This window comes from Cariama cristata, unplaced genomic scaffold (assembly GCF_000690535.1).
Source record: "Cariama cristata isolate BGI_N322 unplaced genomic scaffold, ASM69053v1 scaffold39191, whole genome shotgun sequence".
Classification (NCBI taxonomy): Eukaryota; Metazoa; Chordata; class Aves; order Cariamiformes; family Cariamidae; genus Cariama; species Cariama cristata.
The window spans coordinates 27,383-45,349 of record NW_009600632.1 but is presented as its reverse complement, the minus strand read 5'-3'; the positions used below and the strand labels follow the sequence as shown (position 1 = coordinate 45,349).

At 40.9% G+C, this 17,967-nt stretch overlaps 1 protein-coding gene across 1 annotated transcript; it reads left to right on the top strand.

The window, feature by feature from the left end:
* Positions 1 to 2,283: 2,283 nt before the first annotated feature.
* INSIG2 (insulin induced gene 2) lies at positions 2,284 to 9,802 on the top strand. Its single transcript, XM_009710084.1, has 5 exons — positions 2,284 to 2,624; positions 5,558 to 5,682; positions 7,955 to 8,121; positions 8,647 to 8,746; positions 9,239 to 9,802. Exons 1-5 carry the CDS (start codon positions 2,357 to 2,359, stop codon positions 9,278 to 9,280), a joined length of 702 nt encoding a protein of 233 aa, XP_009708386.1. The 5' UTR covers positions 2,284 to 2,356; the 3' UTR covers positions 9,281 to 9,802.
* Positions 9,803 to 17,967: the final 8,165 nt, after the last annotated feature.

Here is a 17,967-nt window from a genome sequence, read left to right as displayed (position 1 = left end):
AATGGCTGTGGGGAAATTATTGATAGATTTCTTCAAAGACTGGCACTTGGGTTGATCTTGCTCGGTATTTTAGTTGATGATCTTGGTGGATAAAATAGAATGCAATAATGATGTTTGCTGATGACCCGAACCTGGGAACTGTTTGCAGGGCCAAAGAGGACTGACATATCCTACAGGAAAAATGGAGTGACATTGAGTATCAGAGTAAATAATACCTGTGGGCTGAAATACAGCATGCAAGGTTTGGGGCTGGTACCAAGGAACAAGGAGTTCAGTAACAAGAAAGAAGAGACACTTGAATGCAGTAATGGATCACAGGATGTGAGCAACCGCTTTATGACAGATGACGGTGTGCAGCAGAAGAGCTCATTTAAAGAGAGACACAAAAGTGTGAACTTTCTTGTACAAGACTGTGAGACCTAAACCTGGGATCGTATACATCTGCTCTGGTCATGCATGAAAAAAAAAAGGGATGTGCAGACTTCAGGAAGTGCCAAGAGCTGTTGGGAGGGTGAAGTAAGTGGAGAGTCAAGAGTTTAGCTTATTTTCCTGGGCAAGCTAAAACTGAGAAGGGTCGTAACAGTTTAAAGGTCCCCATTAGGTACAGTATTCCTGCGGAGTTTGTAGTTGCGGCCTACGGTTTCCAATGCTGTGTATTTAAAAGACTCCTGTAAATTCTGGGAAGTCCTGTGATCACCTGATCGGCAAAGGGCCCAGGGACAAGGGAGAGTCTCAGCTGAAACACTCATGTGTTTGTGACTCCGTGCTTTCTTTCCTGGAGGCTGAATGTATTATCCAAGCTCCACTGCCATGCCATCCGGAGGAGGGGAAAAAAAAATCTGAAGCACCTCCTTTTTGCTTGAGGGAAGTGTGTTGCCGTGCCAGTGCCAGCCTTGATGCAGACATCTGTTCAGTGTGAGTCAGGGAGGTGACTTAGGAAGCCAAACACCATGGTTGCCCTCTTTCCTCCTAAAGGCATGTTTGTGATTACAAGTAACACGGAGAATCAGCTGTGTAGAAGAGATCCTGTGTTCTTAGGAGGACTCTGCTGCCTCCCCAAACTGCTAGCAGGAAGTTACATGTGATCAGAACTTTTTTTTTTCTTTTGTTTTGCCTCTTGGAACTTTTTCTGAGTGATGGATGATGCCACAGAATGGCATCGTATCTTCTGTGCAGTTACCCGAAGTATCTTAACTAACCTGGATGTATTTAATTTCCCTTTTGGCTTTTAATCAGCAAAAGTGAATGCTACATCCCCTGCACTGCTGCTGCGTCTTCAAGGAGCTTCCTCAGGATCTGCTGAAGCTGGGGAGGAAGGGGGATGGATGCACTGGTTTGGCTCCCCTTGTGCCTGCATGGCCATAAGTAAGAGTTAACAAAAGCTGCCACCAGTTGGCAGTTTCAAATTTAAAAACAATGTCAGGGCTTTTTTTCTTAAGTTCCAGGTGGCTAAGCTGTCGATCAAAATCGTTGTTATACATGAATGTGGCACTGAATCCATGTGTAACAAGGGTCTTGATGGACAGTTTTTTTTAAAAAGAGAGATTGGGATGGGAACTCTGCCATTCCTGTAGTGCCTACTCATGTAGGATGCTACCTAGTGCATGGGCAGGGGGAGCTCCTTTTCCCTTCGCTCTCAGGTTCTTTTGTGCCCAATTACAGTTACGGTTTGTAATTCTGTATGGCAGTTTTCACCAAAACTCTGTTACTTTGGTAAATATTTCTCTGTATTGAGATTACTTCTCTGATTTTCTGAGTTGTTTGCTCTTATCTGGGGTTACGAAAATGGATGCACCGTGGGATTGCTGAAATTCTGACTCCATCCTGAAAAATATTTCTCGGATTTCACTTTCCAGTTGAGAAATGTTTTCTGGCGCCTCTTCAAGAAGAGAGATCTGTGAACCTCTGTGGCTGACTTGAAACTAAGGGCTGTGTTTACTTGCTTCTGAATTACATAATCTCCAGTTGTTGTTTAAAGGAAGGGAGGAAAACAATTTATTACTTCAAAGCAAACCTTTCTTCCATCTGATATTGATTTAATTTCTTCACCTCTCCTCTGTGGTTTCACATTCCTAGCTGTCCCATCCCACATGTTTCTTCCTCCTCTGTCTCCTAGTAGACAAAGCTATTTGTAAAATCTGTTTTCTTTGTAAGGTATTTTTGCAGCTGTGGTTGGTTCTGCTCTCAAATGACTAATTGCCTCTTGGAAAATTCAGAATTAAGAGAAATATATTTAATATTTCTAATATCTGTGTTTTTCACCCTTTTAATATTATTTTTCAGGGTTTGGGTATCTCCTAATTGACAAGAGTCAAAATACTGATCGCAAGTGAATCCTCCTCAGTCAGCCTGTTGGATGTTTCTGAGAACAAAAGAAGTCATGGCAGAAAATGATGCAATGCCAACCTTACCAAAAAAGTGTGGCCCATACATTTCATCTGTAACCAGTCGTGGCATGAATTTGGTAATTCGTGGTATAGTGCTGTTTTTTATTGGCGTATTTCTTGCATTAGTATTAAACTTGCTTCAGATCCAGAGAAACGTTACTCTCTTCCCCCCTGATGTGATCACAAGCATCTTCTCCTCAGCGTGGTGGGTACCACCGTGCTGTGGCACAGCGTCAGGTAAGTTCAGTCACGTACGTGTGCCTGGCGTGGAGATGAAAGGGTGGATAGGTAGTTATATAGTTAGGAAAAGCTATATGAAATATGTGGAATATACAAATTTCTCTTCCAGCATCACTGCCCTTTTTAAGCTGTTACTATCCTTCTGATCTCCCTGTGTATACACAAATATGCAGGCACGTGTCCAGAAATTGTTCTTCTGCTAACTTGTTTTACTGTAATGTTAGCAGAGCATAAACTTTGCTTTTTCTGCTGGGTTAGAATACAAGTTTAACAGACTTCAGAAGGTGGTGCCACTTGTAACCTTGAGGCTGGATTACAGGAGTGTAGTCTATGGGCAGCCCTTGGAAATACCCTGGAAGTGTCAAATTGTGCAGCGCACAGTACCTTGTTTTGAGCACAGCAAACCACCTTGAATAACACTCTCTTTTGTGGTCCAGCTTTCCATTTGTTCCTCCTTCCAGTTTGAGGTATAGCTTTATCTCTGTAAAGCTGGAAGACCTGACTGCGTCTCAGGGAGTTGAGTCCCGGCCCGCAGTTTGCAGTTATCGGGGCACATTGCACAACAGAGCGCCTCGGTTAGATTCATGTATCAAGTCGGATGATGTGAACATGCTCCATTTCTCCGATGACCGCGTAGGGAGTTGAGGCTTTTGCATGTTTCATTTGAGATGTCTGCTGTAGGTAGTAAGAAATATCCCTTTTTCCTCTTCTTTCTTCTTCAAGTATCAAGGTGTATTCCATGTTACAAGCCTGATGGAATTTGGCTTTTTGCTTGGCTCTGAAGATCGTTGATCCTGTGGGTCAGTTTTGGGCTTTACTAAGGGAATATTCTTAGCAGCCAGTACTGGAGGATTCTGCTTTAGCAAACTTTTACAGTAAAGGCAGTATCTTCCTAGGGGTCAGTTTTAGTAAGATTGAGAAGCTCACATTTCTGGGTATTCATATGAGTCAATAAGCTGGCTTTTCAGTTGGCATCACTCTTTTGCTAATGATAATATTTAAGCCTATTTTTTTTCTAATTGCTTTCTTTTTGATACCTTGTTGAAGTACTACACCCAGATGTCATAGAGGAGCTTGATTTGAAAGGAAACTCTCCAAATATCTCCTTTAATATGTCAGTTTTGTTCTCTTGTGGAAATGCATTTGGATGTTATGGTGGCAGTTGCATACCTGCTTTATCTGCTAGTTGTCTTAGTCCTCATTCTGTTGTCTTGCTGTGACTGTTGACTAATTTTTGGTTTGTATCCTGCATTTGCTGCATTTTTCTACTTTAAACTGATTGTCTTGACAAACATGTCTGGTAAAGGTTTGATCTTCTACATATGGAGTAATGGGGGTTGGAATGACAGAATCCCAACTTACAGCAGCAACGCGTAAGGTTTGCGAAGTTCACTGTAATTTTTGCACTGTCAGCTGTTGGCATCAGGCTGCATCTTGTGCTCTCTTGGGTCCTCTGAGAACACTGTCTGCAGCTGCGTACAGGGAAGTCGTGAAGGCTAGGTCTTGCCATCGTTTCAGAAGAAACTTGGGGGCCTTTCTGGTTCTCATGGTTTGGTGGTTTTGATGGAAAGAATGGATATGGTTTGTAAGGTGTAGTCAGTCACCTGCTAGGTATTTGTGCTACTTGATTTTAAGCCACCTGATTTAAAGATATTACTGCCTTAATTGGCTTTTCCCAGCAGGAGTGACCTCTGTTGGGGTGTCTGAGTTCTTTCGTTTTCATTATCAGTCTTTTATTCTCAATTTTCTTTCCTTATCTTCTCTGCTAGTGTATATACAGGGAATGTCTGTGGTAAATGCTGATAATTCACCCATTTTCTTACCATTCATACTTGCACAGCCTTCCTGGAATTGACATGAACAGTTCTCTGCAGTATGGCTTACTATTATGAACAGAATAAAGGTATTTTGCATATTTATAATCAGTGGTCATCGAGGCTGCTTTCAGAGAAGTCCTTTCATCCGCCACTGTTGTTAGTCATCAGTTTGGCCTAATGCCTTTGGCAAGAAAATTGCTCAGGGAGTGTTTTTTTCCTCTCCAGCTTTAGTGGTGATTTATTTTCCTGAATCCTGGAGATCTGTTTCCTCTCTGGCAGAATAAAGAGCATTTGCCATAACATACCTCCAACAGCATGCCAGGCTGAGGGCACTGGAGTCCGTATCGATGACTCAGGCTCTGCCCCCACCTCCTGCAGCACCAGTTTAACATTAAGCACGAGCGTTATTCCTCAGCAGTGTTGGTAACAGTCTTTTTAGCTGTAATTGCAGTAGGGAACATATTGAAGAAATGAAGAAATGTTCAAAGAGTGTAGCAGTTCCCTGGGGTTGAAAGTCCTGTTTGCTCTTTGTATTCAACAACTACCATAGGCTCTTGGCTTTCCCTCTTCTGTGTGAGCCTTTATAGTAGCATTGAAGAAGAGACAAACATTGTCCAAACAAAACTGCTTGCCACAACAACAACAACAAAAGAAGACACAAAATATTGATGTTGTAAACCATACTCTGCCCTTACTGTGGTGTGTTTGTTTTGCAGTTATTTAAACATGTATGTTTGATATGTGAAATTTTCAAAAGCGCCAGCCTGCAAGGTATATTACTGCTCTTTTTGAACTACTGTGTGAGGCTGCGGATTTTGGTAGGGTGCAGAGCTCTTTCATCCTCCACCCCTAGTTCAAATTGCCTCTGTTTTGCTACTTCTGCCAGGTCACTGCTGCAGTGGTTCAAGATGCTGCTGAAGCTTTACAGGGCTTTTTCAAGTAATGAAATTGTTTGAAATTCCTCCTCTTTTACAATGTATGTTTTGTACTATTTATCCCTGAAAGATCTGTTTTAGTAGTGACAATGATTGTCAAAGTCTAGATAGTCTTTATTTTAGTTAAATATTGCCAGTGCTGTAACTTTTGGGCCTTTTTTCTTTCCTGTCTCCACAGCTGTGATTGGGTTATTGTACCCATGCATGGACAGACATCTGGGAGAGCCACATAAATTTAAGAGAGAATGGTCCAGTGTAATGCGATGTGTAGCAGTCTTTGTGGGAATAAATCATGCCAGCGCTGTATCCTATATTCTAATGAAATTGGCGATAACAAATGGGTTTCCACTAAAACAAAGCTCACATAGTCAGTCATGGTGAATTGTTGTTAAAAGATATAACATGCAGCATTTTGCAAGGGAAATGCAGAATATGTGTTAGTGTCAAACTGTCATAGCAGTATTGGAGTTGATAAGTCTCACGTCTTTTCATTCTGAAAAATCTTTTCATTAGAAATGTCTCAATGTTGGGCTTTGTCTTACTTAAAGTCTTTATTTTCTTTGAATAATTAAAGTAAGTGTGGGGAAGTATTTATGTGGTAGGTGTTACAGAAAAGTGCTTTGAGACATTCCAAGGGTTGATGTCCTTTTAACAGCGTAGTAAAAGGTTGAAGCCCAGTCTTGAGGTCATCACTGAAGCACATGCACTTTGCAAAGAATGGAGATAACTCTGGACCAGGTAATACCCAAGACTACGCAAAGCAAGTAAGCATTGTTGCCCCATTGAGTAAATGATGCCTTGATGCTAAGAAAGTAGTTACCATTCCTGTGGTTGTTCAGAAAGAGCAATTAGAAGTCAGCGTGTTGCAGCACATTATACTCCTCCTAATCGTGTAGCTATTCAGATACATCCTTGCACAAGTGTGCTCAAAACTGGTGTCCCTTCCCTCTGAAGTAGCTGGGGATATAGTGGGTGACAGGGTGCTTTTCACTTGGACCGGCACACCTTACTGGCAGTCCTGTGAGTCTTAGTGGTTTTGTGTAGTCATGCCTAGTGCCTCCTCTGTCAGATAAAACCAGGATCTGTCTGTGAAAACTGGGTTCTTGTAAACTAGAAAGAAAGTTGATCATCTCTAGAACTCTCGTCTCCTTCAGTGTCAGCTCCAACATGGTTTGCAGAAACCGTGCTAAGAAGTTCTGATTGTGTGTTACTGAATCCTGTCATTTCCAGGAAAAGAGGGCAGGTTAAGTGATAGATGAGAGAGCTGGCTGAATAATAACCAAGGTGGCTTGGCCCTCGGATGGGTTTCATTGTTGTTTGGTTTTGTTCCCACCAGCCATTCTATCCATTACGGCCGGATGAGCTGGAGCTGCCAAGGTTCAGAGTCATTCCCACTGTCCCCCACAAACCTTGTTCTCCTTGCCAAAAACACATTAATCTGGTCCTGTGGTTCTCGCTGACCTGGACTGTACCTATGTTTAAGCATATGCAACTTCACCTCTTTTAAGAAATACAGGAGAATTGACAGCTTCTCTCTGCGTGGGTCAGATTATTTACAGCAAACCTTCCTGCAGTTTTCTAACAGCTGTTAGACATATTCCAGGACATTGTTAATGTACTGTCTGTATTTCCTCCTTGACAGCTTTCCAGACTGCTTTCTTTTCAGCTTATTACCAGTTCTGCACATTGCTGTATTTGGTGTGGTTTTTGGTCATTTGACACTTTTTCTGATGCTATTGATTTTTATCCTGTAATTATTTATTTCAGTTAGTTGAACTTCTTTCTCATTTCCTCTAGGTCTCTCTCCAGGTCTCTGTGAGAAAAGAAGGCAGTGTTTTTATATTGTCATCAAATTTGCTTTCAGGCTTATGAAACTTGACAGCTTCCTTTTTAATAATCTGTTTTGGACAGGAGTAGTGAGGATGAGTTAGTATTTCCAAAACATTTTGAAGAATGGGAAACACTACAAAGGTATCTGGAGTGACTTCACGCTTTATCATAGCATTGACAAAACTGATTTTCAGTGTTGGTTTACATGAATACTTTAACAGTAATATTATTTACATTTTGTTTTATAGAAAACATTAGCATTTTAAATGTTTAGCTGAATGTAAACTAGCATGTAAATTAAGCAAAATTGCAATTAAGTAAGAGTGATAAATACCTTTTTTTCAGTAAATCCCTGTCATTTGGAGGGGTCTAATGCTAGATTTAAGATTTCATGCTTAGTGTAATAAGGGACCAGGTAAGGATGAGAGATCCTTATTCTGAACAGTAACATGTGCATTGAATGTCTGTATAAAACGCCTGCATTGTCTGGTAGGCCTGTAGTCTCTTTGCTCTCATAGAGGGCTAAGATGCTAAAAATGTGAAGAAGTGTCATAAGTTTTTAGTTCCCTGATATATTGGCCACTTAAAGGCTTATTTCCTGATAGCTGTGTGATAGCTGATACAGCTAGTGCTGTATTTTTTTACGGTATTTTTTTCTGTTATGCCAAAATATGATGAACAGCGTGAAGAGAAGTTTTACACTTGTATATGATATTTCCAAGCTTATCCTTAACAATCAACACAGAAAGTGGATTTTGCCAACAATATCCAGTTGTCTCTGACGTTAGCAGCCCTGTCAATTGGACTCTGGTGGACGTTTGATAGATCACGAAGTGGCTTTGGTCTTGGAGTAGGAATTGCTTTCCTGGCCACATTGGTGTCACAACTTCTGGTATACAATGGTGTTTATCAGTAAGTATTTACTCCTTTAAGGTTAAGTGAGAGTGGCTTGAAGCTATAACATAAAATCAGAATAACTGGAAGGGTAGAATTTGACATGATTTCCAAAGCTGTCAGCACTTAATTTTGAGTGTAACATAGATTGGACTTTTCATGAAAACTTTTATGTGTTTGCAAGTGAGACAATGTCCTGGTTTGGAAAATGCCTAGGGGGGAGGGAGGGGTTAACAGAGAGCGTCTTCCACATGTTTTAAGTGCTGGCCCAGCCTTAAATGGTGACAGAGTTTTAGTTGGAAGTTGCTTGTTTCAATAAAATTGCCACCTTACTAACAATGTAACATGCTTTTTTCAGTTGAACAAGTGGGATTATAATCAGTAAGAAGCCTCCTTTGTTATTTGCTGCAAGTAATTACATTTCTATAATGTGTCTTTTGAGTTGAAATGCCCTAATATTTAAATTTGTGGATTTGACTTATGTGATTGGAGGACTCTATGTATTGCACAATGTTGAGCTCAAAAATGTGTGTTCTTTTCGAGATACACGTCTCCAGATTTCCTTTATGTTCGTTCCTGGTTGCCGTGTATATTTTTTGCTGGTGGAATAACTATGGGCAATATCGGCAGGCAGCTGGCAATGGTAAGTTTGGAGGGGGGGGTCGATTGCCTTCTAGTGAAAGTTTTAATCTATGTGTCATTCCTTCCCTCATATATATCAACCGACTCTTTGACTTGTGGATGTGGAGTAGGGTAGAAATTAGTAACCGTTGCTTTTTGATCTAGTTAGTGAGCTGTTAGTACTGTTATTCAGAGCACAGCCCATGCCTTTGCTCTGTACACTTTCAGTTGCATACTTCTAGACCTTTCAGGACCAGGAGCTAAATAAGAGCTCCCATGTTTGGGGAGAAGTCAGGCCATCCCCGAAGTCTGAACTGCTCTTTCTGCTGCTCAAGGAGACAGAAGTGGCAGCCAACAGGGTGTGCACAGAACTTAGGGAGGCCAAACTTAATCTGAGTGAAGTGTAAGCTAAGCTATTTTATCACCCATTTTGTAGAAGAATCCCCCTCATAACAGTCTTTTTCATTAGTTATATAAATTAGTGTTATTAACTTTGTCAACTTCTGTTTTTCAGTACGAATGCAAAGTCATTGCAGAGAAGTCTCACGAGGACTGAGGAGAAACAATACGCACCTTTTAAACAGGAAAATATCTGACAAATGACTGTTGGAGGAGCATAAGGAACACTTGACTATGAAATTGCCAAAATGCAATTTTTTTTTTCCCTGGAGTGGTATACTTTACTGCAATCTGTGATTGCTGCTTCTATAGAAACCTTGATGTCTGATTTTGATTACTGTGAAGTTACAATAGTATGCAATACATTTGACAATATTGGTTCAATTATAGGATTCTTTTTTCCAAATCTAAACTGAGTTTGCCATAAATTCTTGTCTGTCCATAATGTTACAGTGCCAAACTGAACCTTCGCACTACGTTTCTGTAGCTGAAACTTCTTGCTTCACTTTGTCTTGAAAGTTTTGAGGAATTTGTTCTTAGTAACTCAGTGAAAGAGAGGGGATTCACATTTAGGAATGAAGATCTTCTCTTCTCATGATGATAGCCCATAATATCTTTATGAAATTCATGGATTACAGGTGAGCTTTTATGCAATAAGTAACTGATTTCTGCTTATTAACACACTGTATCATTCTTCTTACTCACATCACAAGTGAGGAAACTTAATATGAATTATATGGGTTATTGCCATAGCATTTCGTCTCTGGTATATGCCCAGTATCACAGAACACAGAAATGGAAACTGAGGCTGGAAATTATTTCCTATTTTTGACTCTGGTTCAACCAGTATACATGTTTGTGTGTGAATTTATGTGGACCATCATCAGATGTGGACAGACTCTGAACCTACTTGTTGTGTTGAGTAACGGGATACAATTTGGGTCATTCTTGTACAGTCGCTTAAGCTGACTTGTGTTGATCCCTTATGAAAAAAAAAATCTTTGGGAGGTTGTATTGCAAAACTTAGTTCTGCTGAACTAAATTAGCCTCTACCATATAGTGTCCTAAAACCCTCCTTTACCAATGTTACTCTTGATAGTTCTTGTCTACTACCTGCTCTTTTTGCAGGGATCAACAGAAAGAGGCAAAGCTGTATTTTGGGTACTGCTGTAGCCCTTATTGCTGTGACTATGGTCCATAAATGCATTTGTTCTTACAGCAATTTTCTGAAGTAGAGAAATAGTAATACCCCTATTTTGTAGCTGCCTGTGCACAGAAAGTCTGATAGGACAGAGGGCTGAAGTAGGCTGTGTGCTAGTCGGTTCCCTTCTTGAGAAGGATTTTGGTCTGTGACCCATATTTGGGGGCATACGTGGAATTTCCTCCTGGCTTTGCAGCTCCATTTTAAGACCATGAGATAAAAGAACTTGTGGAAGAAGACAGAAAGCAGACTTCAAGAGGACACTGCTAACCTGTGCCAGCAATGAATTTGGCTTGGGATGTCTCTGCTTTGTTTTTCCCCTTCTGTCTCTGTGTTGATGATGTTTTAATGTATTTGTTTTCCTTTTTTTGTCTTGAAGTACTATTTTTTAAATCTTCCATGAAAGGTTTATAAGATATGTTACAGTCACCTAGGGAGACTGGAGTTGGTCCAAAGAACAAATAGATGTTTAGACAAGTTTTTATTAATAAATGTGTGTATACATTGTACATGAAGCTTGAAATAGGCAACTCTTTTTCAGTCTTACATGCTTATCTCTGAAAAGTCTGAAAAGTATGCAATGGAGTGCTTCCAAAAGCATTGTAACAAAAAAGGTGGTCACAAAAGGAAAATTTCTGGAATGGGGAAGTGTAAAAATAATAAATAAGCAAATGATGTATAAAGAGCTTGGTTCTGCAGCTCCACAAAGTTTCATCAGCTTGTCACAGTTGCATGACAATGCAGCACCTGAAGCACGCTTTCATTGGGTAATGTTTCAGGGAGGCACTTACAGATGCGCTTTGCTTTAAGCAGAGGTAGAACATGTTTAAGTAGATCCCTGACTAGAGATTTTCTTTTAATCAAACTGTAGGGCAATAAGAAGCATTTTATTAATAAATCCAAGAAACTGTTGGGGCATGAAGTAAGGGTGAGTTTCTTTAGGCAGGCTCTGGCATTTCACTGAAGAAGCTGTTGGGTCCCTGTCCGTACAGTATTTTGCCTCATCCGCCTTCTTTACTTAAACAAATGGCCTCAGCTTGGTGGACAGCATGATGAGTCCCTCTTGAATTATCAGGGCATGAATGGCATAAAAATTCAGATGTTTCTTATCCTAACTGTAGGGAATAACATGGTACCTCAGTAGCCAGTGTGCTGACTTGGTAAACAGTTTAGTTTCATCATGACCAATACAACTGGAGATGAGTAGTTTTTTTCATTCACTTGGTGGTAGAACTGCTTTTACCTGCCAGTCTAAATATTTACACAGAAGAAGCCTTGTGTATGTTAAAATGTGCAGTATGTGAGAAGTGGTTATTGTGCATCTGTGGCACCCACTTTATGACACTTTGCACTTGGGTTCATCTAAACCTGATTAGACTGTGCTGTCCACGAACTTCTTTTAAATTTCATTTTGGAAATTTTGAGCTTGTTGTGCAAAGGCAGCAATCATCCAAAATAAATTTGGGTGGAATCCTTTATTATATGTGTTTTACAATTTTTATTCTTACTTGACTAAAGTCAATACAGGATTCGTATCTTGGATGTCGTATTTTTTCAAACTGCATTGTAATTTTATGGCTGATGCGTTCAAACCCTGAAAAAGGTTCATGATGAGACTGCTGACACAGCCTTAACTATGGTGGTATGAACATGCTGCTACTGTAAAGTGTGTAATTATAACATTAGACTGTCTTAAAAATGTTGTTCTATAGAGAATGAATAAGGTCTATTTTAGATACAACTTTATAAGCACTATAACCCCTTCACTACTTAAGCATTGTAAGGTCTATGCTGTTTAAACTGGCAAATTGCTGTTAAAAGCAAACTGTGCATTAAATACAATTACAACCTTATTTGATAGGTTTCTTCTTTCTTTAAGAAATGATACTGATTTTTAAAATACACTGAGTTGCCTTCTGTCGGCACTGTTGTAATAATTTTGGCCATTGAGCTGGCATATTGGTTGCACAAAATACCTGTCTAGAAATACTAAAAAAGGAGCAGGCAAGATCAAATCAGCAGTGATTCCATCATAATTAGCATGCTGAGCAGCCTTTGAAAATTTGCCCCTTTGAATCTGCAGTGGGAATATTTGAGCTGGGGGAAAATAAGCCAGATAACTTCAGTCGCCATACAGAAAATAGGAATTTAGATACACATAACTGCTATGAATATGAAAAAAAAACCCAAACCCACAAATGGGAGGAAATCCCTTAATATATTTGTATTTATTAATGTTCCGGTCTGGATATGAACTGAATGTTATTCTGGTATTCACAGACTGTCCATTCATAGTGCCCATCACTCTGTCTCAAAAAAGATGTAACAAAGAGAGGTTTAGAAATGTGTAATGAAAAAGCCTCCGGGCAGAGGTGAAGAAGGGGTGGTAAGAGAGGTTCATCAGTGTTTGAGATGCAGGGCCCGCAGCAGGGCAGCACCACAAGTGAAAGCGGGAAAGAGCGCAGGGGGTGAATGGAAAAGACCTGTGTTTGTGTTGGCAACCTGTGACCCAAAAATACTAACTCTGCTGTCAAAATGCAGAGTCCTGGGCATGCCAAGTGTCTGACCAGGCAAATTACGGCCAAGGGTAGAAATAACTGTAATGTTACCTAGTCATAGCACTAAGATCAGTCAAAAGCACACTGGCGAAGGTGCTTTGCTGGAGACTTAACCTCTCCCTTTCATCTGTAGCCTCTCCATAGAGCATCGCCCTGGGGAATGGAAACTCCGCATCCTTCCTGCCCAAGTTCAGCCCGAGGGTGTCGAAGGGAAAGTTGCCCATCTCAGAGAGAATATTCCAGCTGCCGGGCTCTCGCAAAACATATCTCGTACCTCCCTTTATAACGTGGCTGCTGTAAACAGCTAGAAGGAGAGTGAACAAAGAAACTTTTCCTCTGTAGCTTCTGTGTTTCCCTTCTGCCATCTGGCTGGGAGCTGCCGCTGGGACCTATGGGCATACACCAGTCTTCCCTTTTTATTTCTCCCAGCATGTAAGGAAAGGACATAATTTTACCAGCTGCGTCACCCCGGACATTTTGCATATGCTTTTTACATCTTGGAGCAGCGTTACCAATAATTCCTAACGGTAACGGATGAATTTAACCTGTGGAAGTGACGTTAAATATCAAATACAGTGCTTATAAAACTACATGCACAGCTGGGCAGAGGGAACGCATGTCTCGCCGTGGGAATAGCTATCTAATGCTGTTAGTTTTGATGCCAGTACTAAATGCAAAGCATGAGTAATTTTGCAGCTTAATGTTCAGTACTAAATAGTAAATGAAAGGTCAGTCTAACATGTTAACTGTCATGGAATAGTAAACGCTACTTTAATTGCTTCATGCAGCCAGCTCGGATTTTTGGTGTGTCTGTTGTCATGTTTTGAGCGGCATGGTCCAGAGCCTTGTCCTGATTACCTCCCCCTGGTCAAATGACAAAGCCTCAAATTAAAGGATAAACTTTATGCCTGGGTTTTTCAGGCAGCGTATTAGGAGTTTGTGCTTTGAATGCTTAAAAAGCCATGCTGGGGAAGAGGTAGGGGTTATTTCATGATCTGATCGGAGCTGAAATCCAGGTTGAAATGTAGTTTTGCATTTTCTTGAGGTTTTCCTTTCTGAAGCGCAGAAGTTTAGCAGCTGCTGCTGCACTTTCACACTTATTTTGTTTTTTAGCCTGCCCAGCACTATAGCAGATAGGAAACAACATAAACAAATAGAATATAAAGGGAAAAAGCTGCTACTAAGTTTCCCCAGGCCCGGCTGGTTGAGAGCTTGGTGTGCCACGTACATCTGCATCAGACACACAACCTGCAGCGTCCCCAGATTGAAGTTCATGGGATTCGGTTTCTGTACTGGCAGCACTCGTGCCTTGACTTTTGCACTTAAAACCCTCTGTGCAGGCCATGACCTGTTGTACTGCAGTTATGCAGGGATATGGGCAGACATTGCAGAGTATTCGCAATGCCAAAGTCCACAGGTGTAGCCATAAGGTCTGCTTTTTATGAATTTGTTGGTAGAAATCTTGTAATTGTCTCTTTTAAGCAAACATGGCAAAGTATTAGTTGAAAGAAAAATCTGGATTTATAAATATGTTGCTGTCTGAATTCATAATGTAATTCTGCTATTTCTGTTCTCTGATTAGTTCAATGTATGCCTTGTGTTACATGAGATAAACCAACATTTCAGATATTTAATACTTTTTTGGTAATCAAACCTCAAAGAGAGATTTGTTTCATGCAATTATTCAGGCAAAATGTGTGAACTGAAAAGAAAGCTGGGAGGAATAGGGTTGCAACTTAATTTACCGGATAGAAATTATGCAAGGAAAAGCTCCAACATTTTGCATAACGTTGCAAGAAGGAAAAGGACAGTAAGTGATCCTTCTGATTTCATCCTGGGTTTCAAAACAAGAGGGGAAGGGGAGCCTTACAGATGCAGTGCATTTGTATTGATGACTTCTGATCTTCAGCTGTTCGTCAAAGGCATCACTGTGTTGGCCATGATCACCAGAGCGTGTTTGAGCTCGTCTGTTTTCCTCTAACCCAGCTGTGCCAGTTGTTTCCTCAGTGACTAGGGATGCCCGGGGTAAGCCTGGCTACGGCACCAGAGAATTCATGGGAAAATGGCTTTAGCAACTTCTTGCTGAGATTGGCACAGTCCTTTGGAAGTTTGTGACAAAACTGGTGATCTGGCCCTGGGCGCTTTGGTTGGTAATGATGAGGTAAAGGTGAGGGATGGGACTGTGTGGTGTTCAGGTGGGGGTGAAAGTCCCTGTCAGGACATGAAGTGCACGTGTCAATTATAGGTTCTATCAAAAAGCAAAGTTGCCCTGCTCTGCAGACCATCATTTCTTGTCTCGAGTGCAAGACCTGCCATCAGTGTGCCAAAGGGGAAAGAATACGCTTTTTTCCTCCTCCTTACTCTTCCTTTGCACACATAGGAGCTTGAGCTAAGGACAGTTAATCCTGTTCTTGGAACTGGGACTATGTATAGGCTGAGTTAGCACTGAAAGACTCCACTGTTTTCTTTTTAAAAACAAATACTCGTTCTGTGCTGCATGTCAAGTGCAATCATTGCTGAATGAACTGATATGCAAAGCCAAGTTCTCAGCTGAACTGGCATAGCTCCATTGATTTCAGTGGATATGCAGCATTTCATGCTGGTTGTGAGTTTGGCCCACTGTGTTTGAAAGGGATGAAATTGTTTAGACCGCATTTTTTAATGTGATACAGGTCAAAAAAGTTCCTACATTGTGCAACAAGTAAGAGCAGCGTGCTGCAGAATCTGCCTTTCCCTCTTCTCTTTCCCCACTGATGAAAACTCATCGTCCTCTGTGATTAACAATGTGTGCTTTTTGTATGGTATATCAGCTCTTCATGAGGACTGACTTACAAGAATCAGATCTGGCAGATCAGATTAATAATGATGCAAATGCAAAATGTTGGCCACTGATGAGCTTGTTGTCATAAATACTTGCCACGATCTTGCCTTTTTTTTTTTTTTTTTCCCCAGTATTTTGCTTGTAGGAAAGTCAGCTGAGGATTTGTTTTGGACCTGTGCCTGTTCTGATTAAACTGGAGAGAGAGAGAAATAATACTGCTTTGTGTGGTTTCAGACTCCTCTTACCAACCAGTTTCCTCAAATTAGTGTAAGGAGCAAAAATGCAACTGGAGTAGTGGCTTGAAGACGACGAATTGAAAGATCCTGAAGATTGATGTTTTAAGGGCATGAATTGATGTAGTGATGTATTGACTATGGTGATAAGTGGTATAAGAAAGGATAGATATGTAGTATTACGTAAGTAATAAATGTAGAAATGCAGTGTTAAGAAATAACGAAGCTGGTAGAAAGTGAGACACATACACATTCCTGGAAACATATTTTCTGGTTTGTTCTGCAGAGTTTGGTCGTTGCACTGGTCCAGGGGATGAACTCTGGGACAGTGAAGAGCAGTGAGACGAGGGGGTCACTTGGTAAGCTGACTAGATACAAAAGGGAGTTCAGTTTAGATGTCGAGTCAAAGTGCCCAGCAAAAAGACAAATACCAATGGTATTTGTGTAGTCCACGCACACTGGCTTCTTGATTTTTTTTTAAATGTAAATTTATAAAGGAGAAGCACCTTTAAGTACCAAGGGACAGACAGAGATATCACAAGTTGCATTTGCATTCAAATCTTAACCTCCATGGGAGTGTACTTAAAAATGAGAGGAAGAGTTGGTTTTTCAGGCCCTTGTGTGCCACTTTAAGCTGCTTTTTTTGAACCCCAAGTTGCTGGATTTGAAGTGGTGCTTGGGATTCAAAAACCACTGGTTCTCACCATTCTGGATCAGCTCACTGGTAAATGAGGACGGTTGTGCTGCTACCACAACCTGTGGCTTGACAAATGTCCCTTAATCTGCTCCCAGGAAATAAAATAAGCTCAGTTGCAGCAGGAGCGGTCCCCCAGTCCCCTCCTTTCCATCGTAGCACCAGTGGACAGGTCAGTGCAAAGGGAAGGCCTCTTCTTGTCAGCAGTACTGGCTCATCCCACCTTCCAATGGTCATAAAAGTGAGGCACCAGGGATGCTGTGCAACAAGAAAGGGACCCAGTTGCTACCAGAAAACCCCCAAACTATCCAGTGAGGGAAGTTTCAAAGCTGTGGGGCACATTATGTGCTTTCTGGCGTCACCTGAATCAGATTTTCATGGAATATTTACGCTTTGATGAAGTGTCAAACTTTGATAGTTTGTGATTTATAAGGTCACTGTGACTAATGAAACCAAGAGAGAGGTGGCGAGGTTGGTGGTGTAGCCGCTACACGACAGATTGCTAAGGGATGTGACCTAGAAAAGGGACCACGCAACGCATCTTCTGATGTCTCTCTTGCACAGCTGCTATGAGACGCGTGCCGAGATTTCGCTGAGGAAGGACATAAACAGACAGCTGACACTTGTACGGACAAATCTTTATGGGATTTGATACCCTACCTAATGCTGACTGATGTTAAAGGGACTTAACGGGTAGGAAAAGCTGCTAGAAAATTGTTCTACTCGAACTTGGATAAATGGTGCAGAGTATCTGGTGTGTGCAATGAAGATGAACATATGTTCATCACTTTGGCATCTCTTAAATTATTAAGGCCTATTCATTCTGTTATCTAAAATTCTTGAAAACAATATCTTATCGCCCATTGCTTCCCTGAGACGGTTCACAATATTGTTTATCATAAGCACTGTCGCATCTTACCGTTGATTAAAACGGTAACTTCCAACTTAATCTTCCTGTGGGAAGAAAGTATTTTAGATATTAGTTTTCCTTCACTTCTTCAATATCAGGCTTCTCTTCATCACAATACTATTTTTAATTAAATCTGCCAACCCTTTGTTACGAATTCTGATGTAAAAAAAGGTTGATTAACGCCCAGGCACAATACCTACTTCTAAAAAAACACCTGCATTTTATTCTGAGCTAACATCTAAAACATATACCTCTAACATTTACATATGTCCTTAGCTTTCGGGATGTCTTCATTGAGTTGACGTGCCTGAGGCCTGACATGAGTTGTTAGATGGTGCCGTCTCCATTTCTGGGAGCAGAGCATGGGTTGGTTTGAAGCACGTAGGGTCTGACCCGTGGTCGGACCTTGAAGGTGGCTGTGAGCAGA